This window comes from Ahaetulla prasina, chromosome 7, assembly GCF_028640845.1.
Source record: "Ahaetulla prasina isolate Xishuangbanna chromosome 7, ASM2864084v1, whole genome shotgun sequence".
Classification (NCBI taxonomy): domain Eukaryota; kingdom Metazoa; phylum Chordata; class Lepidosauria; order Squamata; family Colubridae; genus Ahaetulla; species Ahaetulla prasina.
The window spans coordinates 62814053-62829052 of NC_080545.1; the positions used below are offsets into that span (position 1 = coordinate 62814053).

At 35.1% G+C, this 15000-nt stretch overlaps 1 protein-coding gene across 2 annotated transcripts in view; it reads right to left on the reverse strand.

Annotated features, from left to right (window-relative positions):
* The window catches only part of NUP205 (nucleoporin 205), a 51944-nt gene that overhangs the window by 23334 nt on the left and 13610 nt on the right, over positions 1 to 15000 (reverse strand). For both annotated transcript variants that reach the window (XM_058189562.1, XM_058189564.1), the window contains 10 exons: positions 14238 to 14388; positions 10534 to 10739; positions 10069 to 10251; positions 9562 to 9612; positions 6041 to 6250; positions 4939 to 5038; positions 4121 to 4258; positions 3701 to 3890; positions 785 to 905; positions 9 to 90 (listed from right to left, as the gene is read on the reverse strand). In XM_058189562.1, coding sequence (XP_058045545.1) covers positions 9 to 90; positions 785 to 905; positions 3701 to 3890; positions 4121 to 4258; positions 4939 to 5038; positions 6041 to 6250; positions 9562 to 9612; positions 10069 to 10251; positions 10534 to 10739; positions 14238 to 14388 — 1432 coding nt within the window. The remainder of the gene's footprint in view (positions 1 to 8; positions 91 to 784; positions 906 to 3700; positions 3891 to 4120; positions 4259 to 4938; positions 5039 to 6040; positions 6251 to 9561; positions 9613 to 10068; positions 10252 to 10533; positions 10740 to 14237; positions 14389 to 15000) is intronic.

Here is a 15000-nt window from a genome sequence, read left to right on the forward strand (position 1 = left end):
TTTCATACCTTCATCAGGATTAATGATTTCTTCTGCAGTTTCATTGTCCAAACACTCCACAAATCCAGCCATTAGTTTCTGACTGATACTCTAGGTTTGTAATTAAGTTTAAAAAAGCAAGATAATAAGATTAATAGATGTTTTACTGATATATAAACAAAAATATATACAAACCTAGAATGTAAATAGCGGTATACAAAAAATGAGAAATATGCTAAATTCAAAGCCAACCATATATTACAAAAGTTCTGCTACATCATTTCAGATCTGCCACGTTTCAGCCGAAACAAAACCTAGAATATATGAGTTGTTCCAGGCTGCAGTTGAAATAAACATGTAAGGAATTCTCCAAATGATTTTATGGGGTGACTAGAGCAAGATTGGGGTACATCATCACCTCTCTTCCCTCCTCCTCATGCCTTATGTGCCACACTACAAATCCGCCATCTGTCCATCACTGTCTCTTGCCCTCACCCTCTGCTTAGCCACTTATGGCATCACAAAGGAAAGATCCACTCCTAGATTTTTCCTGCTTTCTCCCATCCACCAAAAAACTTTTGCTTGGAATAATCATGGTTCAGTTTGTATCCAGACAAAATAGATCCACCATTCCAAAGTTGCAAAACATGGGGTTTGGTCTGAGAACAGGCTAGCTCAAACTAGCTGTTCCACTCATCAAATAATTTCAAGCCCTGAACATTTGCACATCACTATTAATAAATCATTTCCTGATAATTGGGTAACCATTCCCTTTTTTCTTGCTTAAAAAATTAATTGCAATTACCTGGTCTTGCGTGAAGTCTCCAATCAATTTGACCTGAATGTTAGAATTGCAAGAAATGCAACAAAGGATCTTGGAACTTTCAAAAGCCAGTTCAGGATTGGTATTACCATGATAAAGGTACCTTTAAAATACAACATTATAGAGAAGTAGTGGTGGCAATCCATGTTTTATTTATTTATTTATTTATAGAAAGAGTGAAAAGTTCAATGTCTATATAAACAGTGTGTTGTCTAGGTATAGTTATTTTGAGTAATAATCATAATAACAATAACATTCATAACATTAGTAGTCATCATATAATGTCTCATCAAAACATTGATAATAAACATACAATAACAATATGCTTACTTATACATTTAGTAAACTATTTTTACAAAATGTCATTCTCTTCTACTTTTTTTAATCTAACTTCTGTTTCTGCTCGATAACCATTGATAGAACGAATTCCATATTAAGAAATATTCAGTGTCTTCCCTGTCTTTAATGTGTTAATCTGTCCATTTCTGTCCATTATAGTATTTTTTATTACATTCTCTTCTGTAGGGATCTCTATGCTCTTCCAGTGTTGTGCAAATACAATTCTAGCCACATGTAGTATTAAGTACATATTCCCTTTATTATATTTTTCTGGTATACTACCCAACAGAAATATTTCTGGTTTTAAGTCTATGTGTTCCTTTATCATTTTTTTTATCCAAGTGTGTATTTTTGTCCAATATTTTTTTGCCTTTGGGCACGTCCACCATATGTGATAATACGAGCCCAGTGTCTGGTTACATTGCCAACACTTTGCAGACATATTCTTGAACATTTTAGCTACTCTTGCTGGTGGAAAGTGCCATCTATAAAACATTTTACATTAGTTTTCTTTATATGCAGTTGACATTGTTAATTTATAATTCCTCTCCCATAACTTTTGCCATTTATCTAATTCTATTAAGTAGCCAAAGTTATTAGTCCACACTATCACTGTATCCTTTACTTGTTCTTCTTCCGTTCTAATGCTCAGTAGATAGTTGTAATTTTTTAAATTAGCTTTTCATCTGTTTCTGTTACGATCTGATCTAATTCTGTAGATTCTTTATAAAAACCATGATTTAACATCTTTCTCGAATCTCGATTGTATTTGTAAATGGGGCCACCATACTAAATCAATTCCTTGACTATTCAATTCCTGTTTACTTTTAAGTTTCCCTTTCTCATTCAGAATGTCTTTATATATTATAATTTTTTCCATGTTAACCATATTTAGATGTATCAGTGCCTCCATTGTGGAAAGCCAGACTGCTATTTTCAAATAGTGTTTTTCTCTAATTTTTGCCCATACTAATCATAATGCATTTCTAATATAGTGTCCTTGGAAGTATCTATGTATTTTATTTTTCCCATACCATAGGAAAGCATGCCACCCCAGTTGCAAGTCATGTCCCTCCAAAATTAATAATCATCTATGTCTCAGATGTATCCATTCTTTCAGCCACATAAGTGCAGAGGCCTGGTAATACAACTCCCAATCTGGCAACCAAAAACCTCCTCTGTTTTTAGAATCTCGTTGCAATTTCAAACTTATTCTTGCTTTTTTTCCTTGCCACGTGAATTTTGACATTGATCTATAGTTCCTCAAAATATTTTTTTCCAACTTTATTGGAATTGTTTGGAAAAAGTATAGTAATCTTGGCAAAATGTTCATTTTAATGGTAGCTATTCTTCCTACCAGTGATAGTTGCAGATTTTCCACTTCTTCAGGTCTATTTTAATTTGTTGTAATAATTTAGAGTAATTATCTTCTTTTATAGTTGCACATCTCACTGATAGTTGAAGTCCTAAATATTTAATTTTCTTCTCTATCTAGATATCTATGATTAGATCTTTTTTCTGTTTATCTGTAAGGTTTTAAACTAGTATTTTAGTTTTCTCTTTATTTATTTTCAGACTTGAAACTTCGCCATAACCTTCTATTTTTCTTATTAGTTTGGGTCCAGTTTCTTGTGGCTCTTCTATGATAAATACTAGGTCATCTGCAAATGCCTGCAATTTATATTTTTCCTTTTTCATTTTCATCCCATTTATTTCTATATCATGTCTAATATTTCTATTTAGCACTTCCAATCTCAAAATAAATAGTAATAGGGACAATGGACATCCTTGTCTTGTGCCTTTTTTAATATTGAAATTCTCTGTCATGTCCCCATTTACAGTCACTTTTGCAGTCTGTTTGGAATGTATCGCCTTGATCATATTAGTAAATCTTTCTCCAAATTCCATATATTTTAATTGTAGTAACCTAAATTGCCAGTTTACACTGTCAATTGCTTTCTGCGCATCTAAGAAGATCAACACCATTTATTTTTCAGGATGTGCTTCATAGTATTCCAATGTATTCCAAATAATCCTCATTTTATTTCTAATTTAATTGAATTTGTCTCTTTAGGTAGAAATCCATTCTTGTCTGGGGATATAAACTCATTCAGAAATGATGAATAGATTGCAAGAGAAATCCTATACCTGTATTTTTTACAATGTACCTGGTATACATGGGTATATCTTTATTCAAATCATTATCCTATACTTGTAAGGAAAAGCAGCTTATACTTTATCTCCTAATTCAATTGTTTCTTAAATCCCAATTTCTTCAGGCCACATGCCCAGATTATAACATCAAATTAATTAAAATATAATATTATTCACCATATAAATTGAAATTGTTCAGAAGTATTCTTGACAAATATACAGCTCAATCCTATAAATTACTGTAGATGAATAGAGGGACAGTATTCCATTTCAAAGAAGCCAGCTATTAATGGAATTTTTGTAAACACTCATGCTATAGGAATGTCTGGAAAAAGATATCATGCTCTGAGTAAAAACACAGTATTTCTAAAGGCACAGCAGCCTTTCTAAATTTTTGGGAATTACCTGGCAATATTTACTACATGATCAGCTTTTTTAGTCCGAGGGTTAATTCCTTGCAGCAGCTGTTCTAGTGAGGTAACAATGAGAGAGAGATGGCTTTCTCTTAAGAAGTCCATGAAAAGGTTCTCTTTCTGTAAAGTTAGATTGAGCAGCCCAAGACAATACTGTACAGCCTTCTCCAAATGCTTTTTTCCTAAAGAAGAAAAAAAATCAAACAAATAGGTCACACATTCATGATTCCCCCACAGTGGGGAAATGGGAATAATTCACAGTGAGTTTACACAAGTACATTGATAGAGGCAACAGAAACAAACAACTCTTCAAGAACTGCCAGTTTTAAGTCATCAGTTTTCCCCCCAACAGCCTATATTAGAGTCATGTAGATATTTCGATATTTTAATTAAAAAGAAACTTGCAACTTACCAGGGAAAGGTGCATAGGTATCTAGTTGTTTAACTCCTTCTTCCAACAAGCTAAGACACAATTCCAACATTGGTGATTCATTCAACAGATGATACATCAGATTAAATCCAGGTGGTTTATAAGCTATTACTTCCTCTCCTAGAAAATGAAATGTATATTATGTGTTATTTCTGAAATTGCAATTTACCAGAATAAATGTAAACCTAATCACTGTCATTTTCATTTTCTCCTTCCCTTTATTCCATGTAAACTATTCTAACAAGTGCAAAATCCCTATTTTCCCACTGAATTCTTTCATTTATTCTTGAAACCTTGCCTTTTCTCTAAACTGTTCCCTTTTCTTTTCTTAAATCAAATCAAATGAGCTAAAGCAAAAAAACTGAATTCCCACTTTTATATGAGCCATATAATTTTTCTTGGGATTTATATCACTTATTCTATTTCCAGATATTTAGCCTTATTTTAAAAGGCTTTCCCTTGTCACTGCGTCCCTCCTCTTCCCATTCTACTTCTAAGTCTCTCTTAAAATTTTCATTGTGGAAAATGATTTTTTTACACTCCTACAGTATTAAAAATGCCACTGCAGCTCAATTCTTCTTCACATTTCTACACGTAAGCATTCACACCATTCCCTACTGTAACATTGTGCATGGAAATCTCATTGAACTTTAAATATTCCTGCCTGTAGTTTGAGAAGCACTTAGAATATATGTAGCAGTTGCCAACAGGTCAGGAAAAAAAACTCAATGAGATTTTGTTGGCTTTCTTTCCCAGCAAAAGACCAACCCTAGGTAAACAGAGATCAGCAAACAGCATACCTTGCAAGTCCACATACTGGTCCACAAAATCTTCAAGCTGGGGTTCATAGTCATTCAGCAATTTATAAAAGACCTCCAGAACTACTTCAGCTACTTCCCACTGTCAAAAAGCCACGTACAAAATATCATTCATTTGATTTTTTTAAAAGTTACAGCTATAAAGTTATATTTTAATCCACTGAGTTGGATCAAATTTCTATCATGACAGAAGGAGCTTAATGAGACATTCCCTGATATAAGACTTGTTACACTGAAAGAAATCTTGAAAAAATCTTTAATTCAACCAACTGCCAATAAGAAACAAGAAATGAAACAAGCCCCACTACATATATTGGCCAATGTTCACATTGTATAAAAATGAAATCCATATTTCCAACGTACATATTACTTTCTTCAGTTTATTGTTGTGCAAATAAATCCCAATAGCACATTTTTTCAGATTAGCTGGTATAGGATTGCATTTAGAGAAAACAGTCTTGTTTGAACTTCCATATATGATTGAAAAAAGTCTGGATTGGAATTTTAAGTCACAAAGATGTAACAAAAATTACAATGTTTAAATAATATTGATTTCGATATATACACATGGGGAAGGAGCAATTACTTTGCTATACAAGCTAAAAACAAATGGAGGTCTCAAACTTCAGTTTCCATTTTAAAAGTTGAAACTGTGTTGAATCAGATCAGAAAAATATCTAGAAAGCTTAGCAGTAATTTCCCAGCATTTCCAGTAACAACCTTTCAGTCTTACTTGAGATGCTTTTCCATTTGCAGAACATATTCTGAGTTCTGACTTTTAGTACAAGGTCTGAGAAACCAGATTTTATACTCTATAATGGCTTTTTAAAAAATGATTCCATTATTGTTTAAATTTGCTGTTCACCATCTACAGCTACATGTTGAGTGGGAGGTCACACAGAGCAATTCAAATCAATAGATGAATGTCCCTTGTAATACCATGGTAGTTTATTGTTTTTACTATTGCCAAAGGATTTTTCAAAAGAATAAGATTACAGAACTATTACATATTTAAAATAAAGAAGTTACAAAAAACAATTTGCATAGATTTGTAGTAATATACATTACAAGAAGCAATGTTTACCTTTTCAGCAGCTCTCCGGTAGGCCCTGGTCCGAAATCGAAGAAATATAGATTCTCTCAGAAAATGAAGGTACGGCTCAAATCCTGGTGGGCGTAGCCCAGCACCCAGGTTAGTAGGAAATGAACTCTCTACCAGGGTACTGATGAGCTGGCAGAAAGCACGAGTTAAAGGATATTCCTCACACCGGGATTCTACTTCATTCAATTCAACCTTCCAAAAACATAAGTCAAATTCCAAACATGTTATTTTTTAAACACAATGGCAACACACCATCTCATTTACCACTCTTAAATAAGTTCATGCAAATGCTTCTTCCAGTTTTCTCAAGGGCCCTTCATCAAAAAACCCAAACCAATTTACAATTTCAGTCTATAATGTTTAATCTAATTTATCATCATTTACAGAATCTACAAATGCTGTTCCACTGTGAACAAGGGACTGTTGAACCTACAGGTAGTTCTCAACTTACAACCATTCATTTAGTGACCGTTTGAAGATGAAACAACTGGTGTGCTAGAAATAGAAGATTTGGAATTAACAGCAAATGACCTGAGATTTGGGTGGCATGCTTCTCTGGGATATGGCAAAGTCAAAATTAATGTGAATTTTAAAAATCATTATATTAAAAGCGGCATATTGAGAATATGGAATATATACAAATATACAAATCTAGTTTGTGCCTGAAAATATGTTTGCGACTCTTAGCACAACAAGCTTTTATAGATGACAGATAGTAGGCAAACACAAATCGCTAACTTATACTGAGATCTAGAATCTGGTCAAAAAGGATACAAAATAAAATCAAAAAAAGAATTGGTATTTAGGAGGACATAGATGCTTAAAATTTCCAGGTATTAGAAAGATTTAAAGTAGACAAAAGAGTTTATGGTTTTTGAACATTGTAAGACTGAGTTTGAAATGAAATTATGTACAAATGTTGAACATGTAATTGTTAAAATGTGTACACTTCAACTGAAATGTGAAACAGAAAAACATGGAAAAGAATGGGTGATAAAATGGGTTAAAAATTGCTTATAATATACAGGTGGAACAACAGTTGAAACCACTGAAATTTACACTACGTTAAAATCTTAAAAGAGAATTTTTATAGAACCACGTACTGTTGGTATATGTCACCAGAGAAATAGTCTAGAATGTATAAAGGTACTTCAAATTCATATCGGAAACATAAACAAGAACATTTAATCATGCTTGGTAGATACATAAAAAAGGTATACAATTTTGAATTCAAATATATACACTGAGGATTTTGTAGTTTAATATATAATCGAGATCATAGCACTTTCTTCTGGGACTAGTGGACAAAGAATTGGAAAAAAGTCATGGAAATTTGTACAGGATATAGTAATTGTGGCGAGATTATTGTAGGCACAAAGATGGAAAGAGTCAGCAAACCCTGTAATGAAGGAATAGTTGGTGAAGATGATGGAAGTTACTGAAGATGGCTAAATTGGCTTCTTTGATTAGAGAAAAAGCAACACTTCTATTTATTTCTGACTAAAAACCTCTATGGACTTTTTGAGGAAAACAGACAAAATAAACTTGATTTAGGGTTTTGGTGATTAAATAGGATAGATTATAGAAATAAGAGAAACATGTTATAACTTTAAAGAGGTAATTTATAATTTTATTTATAACATCAGAAGCTATTCCTCTGTATCTTTTTTTCAATTTTATTTTTTTTAAATTTATTTACATTTATATCCCGCCCTTCTCCAAAGACTCAGGGCGGCTTACAGTGTGTAAGGCAATAGTCTCATTTATTTGTATATTTACAAAGTCAACTTATTGCCCCCCCAACAATCTGGGTCCTCATTTTACCTACCTTATAAAGGATGGAAGGCTGAGTCAACCTTGGGCCTGGTGGGACTAGAACCTGCAGTAATTGCAGGCAGCTGTGTTTTAATAACAGGCTATCCACCACGGCCCTTTTTACTTTCTTTCCTTTCTTTCACTTTTAATTTTGTCTTAAGGTTTTTTCTTTTACTTTATATTAGTTTTTATTAATTTTATCTTCCCTTTTTAAATTTAATAAAATGAGAGAGACAGAGAGAGAGAATGGGTTATAAAGAATGGAATTCAATTCTTCAGAATCCTTTTCATTAATAAAACTTGTTAAGTTGCCTTCAGGGAATTACCTGAAAAAAATGGGGTAGGGGAAGTAGATAAATTTTGGAAAGCTCAGAACTATTCTATTCTGCTTTAATATTTAAGGCTCCCAACCAGCTTAAACAATTCCAAGTTAAATCAAAATATAATTGTCGTAAGCCAGTAGCCAATACGAATTTTCCAAATAAATAAATAAATAAATAAATTCAATTCTTCAGAATCCTTTTCATTAATAAAACTTGTTAAGTTGCCTTCAGGGAATTACCTGAAAAAAATGGGGTAGGGGAAGTAGATAAATTTTGGAAAGCTCAGAACTATTCTATTCTGCTTTAATATTTAAGGCTCCCAACCAGCTTAAACAATTCCAAGTTAAATCAAAATATAATTGTCATAAGCCAGTAGCCAATACGAATTTTCCAAATAAATAAATAAATAAATAAAATAATTACAAAAGGAAGTACCGTATATACTCGAATATAAGCCGATCCGAGTATAAGCCGAGGTCCCCAATTTTACCCCAAAAACTGGGGTAAACTGGGGACTCGAGTATAAGCCGAGGGTGGGAAATGAGGCACCTACCGGTTGGGGAAACCCTCCCTCCCTCAGCTGAGAAGGCTGGCGGCTCCCCCGCCCCGCCCTCTCACTGCACCGGCAGGGCTTCCCCGCGCCGTCCGGTAAAATGTGAAAAAAAGAAAAAAAAAAAACTCGAGTATAAGCCGTATATACTCGAGTATAAGCCGAGGGGCTTAAAAAAAAAAAAAAACTCGAGTATAAGCCGTATAGACCCGAGTATAAGCCGAGGGGACGTTTTTCAGCACAAAAAACGTGCTGAAAAACTCGGCTTATACTCGAGTATATACGGTAGCTGCAATTTGAGTATCACTATTTTCATACTTGCAAGTTCATCCCATTGTATCCAGAAAATAAGGAAGATTTAAATCTGCGCAAATCAGACTATTGATCTTATTTTTTAAACTAGATTGAGGCTCTAGCTAATGTTATAATGAATTATTGATAGATTTATGTTTTCTTGTGATTTTGTTTTAAAAAGCAGTATATTTTCAAGTGTCGGGAACAAGCAACCAGATCCTCACGTGAAAGGTTCAAGCTCACTACTTTATTCCTATTACATAGGAATTGCCACAGATTACCAACCTAAACCTGGGAACAAGTAAGGTTCTATACAGCTCGATGAACCAGTGTGTATGTGTGTGTGTGTCTCAGTGTCAGTCCTGGCCCTCTTGCAACTGTACAAGAATTCAAATGATTGAGGCATCCCCCCCGCCTAGGTGGATATTTCCCAACATCAGGATACTGAAAGATAACAACTGTCTCATGTTATATAATCAAAAATTCATCAAAAATAGAATGACTAAGTGCAGACAATTTACCTCGATACCAATGGCTTGCCTTTGGCCTGGAGTTCTTACAGTCTGCAATATCTTCCAAAATAAATGGGAGAGAAAAGAAATGTTTGTCACTATTAGCAAAATAATACAATATTAAAAAAATGAATTACTGTTGATTGTACAAATCATTAGTGACAGGTCCTGATCCAAAATTAAAATACCTTCACTTTTTATACTTTTTTTTGTGTTTACTAAGTATATATTTTGTTGACCGAATTTTGACTTTAAAAGGTTTCCCACTAAATATGTAAAAATCTTTTTTATTTCTTACATACAATCAGATATTTTGTCTTTCTATCATTTACTTCCCATATACCAGCAGGAATTTATAATATAATGGAAAACAACATACTAAAGTTGGAAGGGCACTCAGGAACTCAGTTTTGCTCAATACATTTTCTTATTCTGCAGGCCAGTTTTCCAAATTAGAAAACATAAATTAAGTTGGACAAAGTACAGAGCAGAGATAAACTTCCCCTTACAAGATACCTGTGTGTATTCCAATGACTGCCATAGTGAAGCAGCAATTTCTGGAGATTTCCCAAAGGCTGAGAGAGTTTCTAATAATTCTGCTTTCAAAATTGGATGTATACTGCATTGCAGAAGACCCAGAATAATAACTACTGGTGTCCACTGAGGATGTTCACAGAGAGCCAATCGGGCATTTTCACTCTGAAAAATTAAGAAAAACCATCACTGATGTTTAATGATATACATAAGATTAAGCCTTGTTGGCTACAGTGTCCATTATACCAAAAATGAATATTTAGAATTGTAACATTTTCTTACACGTTATTTTTCTCACACATTATTCTGCATCAAATTTACCTTCAGTTAAACTTGATCTATGGCCATCTCTTAGCTCCTTTTGCATTTACTTCTGGGGCCAAATACATCAGCGACTATTAAATAAAGTAGCAACTAAATTTCTTCATATGTCAAGTAACTACCTACCCATTTCACAATTGTCTTAGTAAGCTGCAGAAAGGCAATTAATCCATCCTGTTCTTTCTGTGTGATGCCTCTGAGAGGAAGATGACGATACTGAATGCTCTCTGCACTTGGCAAATCTTTACGCAAATGTTCATGGTACAGCATCAAGGAGTGGAAGAAGTGCTCCCAAGAGACAGGACTTCCACCTGCTCCTTGGATGTTTTCAGCTAAATGTAAAAAAATCTATAATGTAGATTATATTAAATAAATTACAGGTGAAAAAAAACATTTCCCTAAACTCAATCTCATTGAGTGACTAACATAATTTAGACCCAGGCTAAGACCAAAGCCCATTCTAAGGGAGGAGTGCATATTAAAGCTCCCCAAATAACTAGGAGATTGCTTGTTTGATTATTTTCCTTAAAAAGACTTCCTTTATCATCTCCTGCTTTAGGGCCTTTATTGTTCAGTTTATTTTTATTTTTTTACTTCTATTGTTAGTTACCACTCACTGCTATAATGCTACAAATACATGCCAGCTTATTTTCAAAGAGGAACACAAAGACTGCAAATCACAACGGCAGAATTTATTCATACTCACTTCTATTTCTTAAATTACTACAAATGGAAAGATTTATTCCTCCTTGTTCCCATCTCAGATTCTCAGTATAGCTGAGTAATTGTCCTCTTATATTTATTATTAGTTATTAGTGATTCTCCCTGACCAAAATCTGTTAGCTCTCCTTGTCCACTCTAGACTAGCTCCCTGGAAAACTGATTTGTCCTCAGCAGTACTTAACAAACATCAACCAATCACCTACAATTGAAAATCAGCAGGTATTCAAAGATTATCTTTTTGCTCAACAAAAGTCCATAGAATCTCAAAGCAAACAGCTGTCAACATTCTTCTCTACTCCACTACAAGCTGCTTTTAAATCTCTTCATTTGCTGACATTATATTATATGAACAAAATTAGCAAATGTATAATTAAAAGTGAGCTAATTATCCAGTTTTGGATCTTATATGCAAAAAGCCAGAAATCATATAAAACAGAGAGAAAAAATGTTTGGTTTACCAATTATTTAAAAAATCAAGCTTTTTATGAAGTATCAATCATTCAGGAATTATACTAGAAACAAGGATTTCCTAGTGAGGGTCTCTTAACTCACATAAAAATATGAGTTAATGAAAGAAAATAAAGAATGTAAAGATCAAGGATAGCATGTGTACCTTTAAACTTTTATCTATTTGGTTCTTTCATTTAAGCAACATGTTCTATAAAATACTAATTAAAAATGCATGGAATTTTCACCTAATTAACAAGCTTTATTAGATATGGTAAACATTAACTTGAAATTTCTTATGGGTAGGCAATACAAAGGGATGATAACATAATACAGGTAGCCCCCAACTTACATCCACAATTGGGCCCAAAATTTCTGTTGCTAAGCAAATTTAAATGAGTTTTACGACCTTTTTTGCCACACTTGTTTTTTTTTTTTTTTTTTATAAAAAAGTTTTTATTGGTCAAAAAAGATTTATGCAAATACATATCAGGTATGGTAAATTTTCATTTTTCTTATACATGATAAGAATTTTACTCAAAATTTTAAACACATACAACAGCCATATGGCAAGCAGGTGAAACGAAGTAGCTAAGTTTCAATCTTACATACACAATGAGGAAGGGTCAAGAATAATCAGAATATCATACGAAAGAGAATAAGAAAAACCAACACAATACCAAATATCTTTATCACTTCCTAGTTTTGGATCTCAGAACTCTGGGTTCAGCCTGACCCAACTCCAGGGCCGCAACAGCGGCAGCCGCCTCCGCCCCATGGTCTATAACCTCCCTTCTTCAATTCCTGGGTCATCTAAATCCAGGAGGGCTTTGTGTTCCTCCACGTGAGCCGCAGCCTCCATAATTGTACTAATTTTTTCGTAATGCCCTCCCGGAAAATCATCAATCCCTCTGGCATCAGCCATCTGAAGCCCACTCCTTCTGGTACAATTTGCTTGATAAAAGTAATATTTCTTTCTCATTTCACGTACCTGTCTGGGAATCTGCCTCAGAATGGCTATCTCCCTGCCCCTATAAGTCAGTGCCCCACTCCTATGTTTTCTAAAATTTCATCTCGTCTCTCTTTTCACAAATTTGACATGAACCTCTCTAGGAACTGCATGCGTGCGTGCATATTGTGAATTAACTCTATAAACTCGATCCACATCCCAATTCATAAAATCAACACCTCTCCCAAGAAATTCTCCCAACAGTTTAGTCACAACATCTCTCAAGTCTTCTTGGTCCACTTCTTCCAAATTTTGAAACCTAAGGAAATAAGACATTTTATCCATCTGTAGTCCAAGCACAGCATTGCTTGTCGTCTCCCCTCTTTTCTGCACTGCCCGCATCTCACCCTCCAGACCTTCCACTTTCTGCTTATTTTCTGCTGAGACTTGTTGAGTATCCTTTAAATCCTTTTGGATAGTCACAATTTCTGCTCTTATTTCATCCAGTTTCTTGTCCATATTAGATAACTTTTCCAGAATTCTCTCCATTTCTCCAGCAGTTGGTCTCTGACCTTTTGCCATTTAAAAAAAATTTTTTTCAAAATCCTCAGGCAGGCACAGTATCCTTATAATTTCCTCCGGATCCACCAGGGGGCACTCACAGGAGCAACGAGTCCAGAGTATAGTTAATCAACCAGGAAGCCGAAGGGAAGTGATGTCATCAAAATTCTCATAGTGAAGGCGGAAGCTGGACGCCACCATTGTTCCCCAGAGGGAGGGGGGGCCACAAACCCTCCCTCCTAAATTTCTCCATCACCTCTTCTCTCCAGAGCTCCACAAAACCGGTAATCTTGTTATTTTAAGTTCTCCTCTCTCCAAAGTGATTCGTACTCCTTCCAGTCGCAGGGGAGAAAAACCCCCGCACTCCGAGTACTCCACTCACATTGCCGATATTCCTTCCTTCTTCATTCCTCAATTCTTCTCCGTTCCTGTTCACCACCAGGCTGCTGCAATTATAAATCAAAGCCCGGTGTCACCGGGCACAGCGGCCCAGGCGACGACCAAAGTAATGGCCGCGGCCTGTGGCCTCCGCACCCCGCCGAGCCTAGGACGCGCCAGCATCGGTCCCCCCAGTCCTGTATATCGGCTGGGAGACCCCTGGCGAGCCGTCCGTACGGCAGGTGTCCTTTTCGGAACACCTGGCCCCTAAGGGCCTCGGCGGCGGCCGGATTCGGACACTGGAGGCAGGAGAAGCCTTCCAGACGTCCGTTGCCACCGGACACCGGAAGTCGTCTCCCTTTTTTGCCACACTTGTTAAATGAACCACTACAGTTGTTAAATTAGTAACTCAGTTGTTAAGTGAATCTGGTTTTGCCATTGATTTTGCTTGTCAGAAAGTCGTAAAAAGTGATTACATGTGACACAGCAACCGTCATAAATATGAATCAGTTACCAAGCATCTGAATTTTGATCATATGATCACGGGGATGCCGCAAAGATTCTAACTGAAAAATGGTCATGTCAGTTTTTTTCTGTGCCAAATGAACTGTTAAGTCGAGGATTATCTGTAAATATGAAAAACTTCAATCTAAGTGTTTACAACAATTACTTCCCTGAAGACACTTGTTCTTAGGGTTATGCTTATGTGTGTTTACAGTGAATGGAAATAAAACATCAAAACATTCAGCCTACGTGGTGCTATATTTCTTACCATGAGTACTACCATTACCCTTTAGCAAAGTAAAGCAATAATGAGAACAGCGGGGTCCATTGGCCAATCCCTGGAGCATTTTCAGATAAGGAATATAAATTGTGGAAGGAAGCAGGTCTCCCATTTGTCTAACAAATTTTGATAAAACAACCTGCAATATAAACAAAGATTCATCTAAGTAGGAATACCTATCCAAACAAAACTTTGACATTTGTTTTCAAATATCTCTGGTTAGCACATACAGGTAGTCCTTAACTAATGACCACAATTGGGACCAAATTTTTCACTGTTAAATGATGCAGTTGTTAAGTGAATCACACTTAATTTTATGACTTTTTACAACAGCTGTTAAGCAAATTACTGTGGTCATTAAGTGAATCAAATCAGTAAGCAAATCCGTTCTCCCCCCCCCCCCCCATTGACTCTCCTTGTTGGAAGCTTCCTTTGAAAGTTGCAAATGGCAATCACGTGACCCTAGGATACTGCAACTGTTATAAATACAAGCTGGTTGTCAAGTATCCACAGCAAATTTGTGAGGACCAATCGTATTTTTCCAGCACCAATGTAAATTTAAATTATTGTTAAAAGAATGTATTCACAATCTGCTTAAATAATAGCAATTTAATTAAATTTTTACATCTTTATGTTTATTAGAATTAACTGCAATATGCCTCATACTGGCAATATTAACCACCACAGAATTTAATAGGGGGGGTAAAAAGCCTGCAATCCTATGGTTCTCAGAAAAAAGCTCCAGGAACTA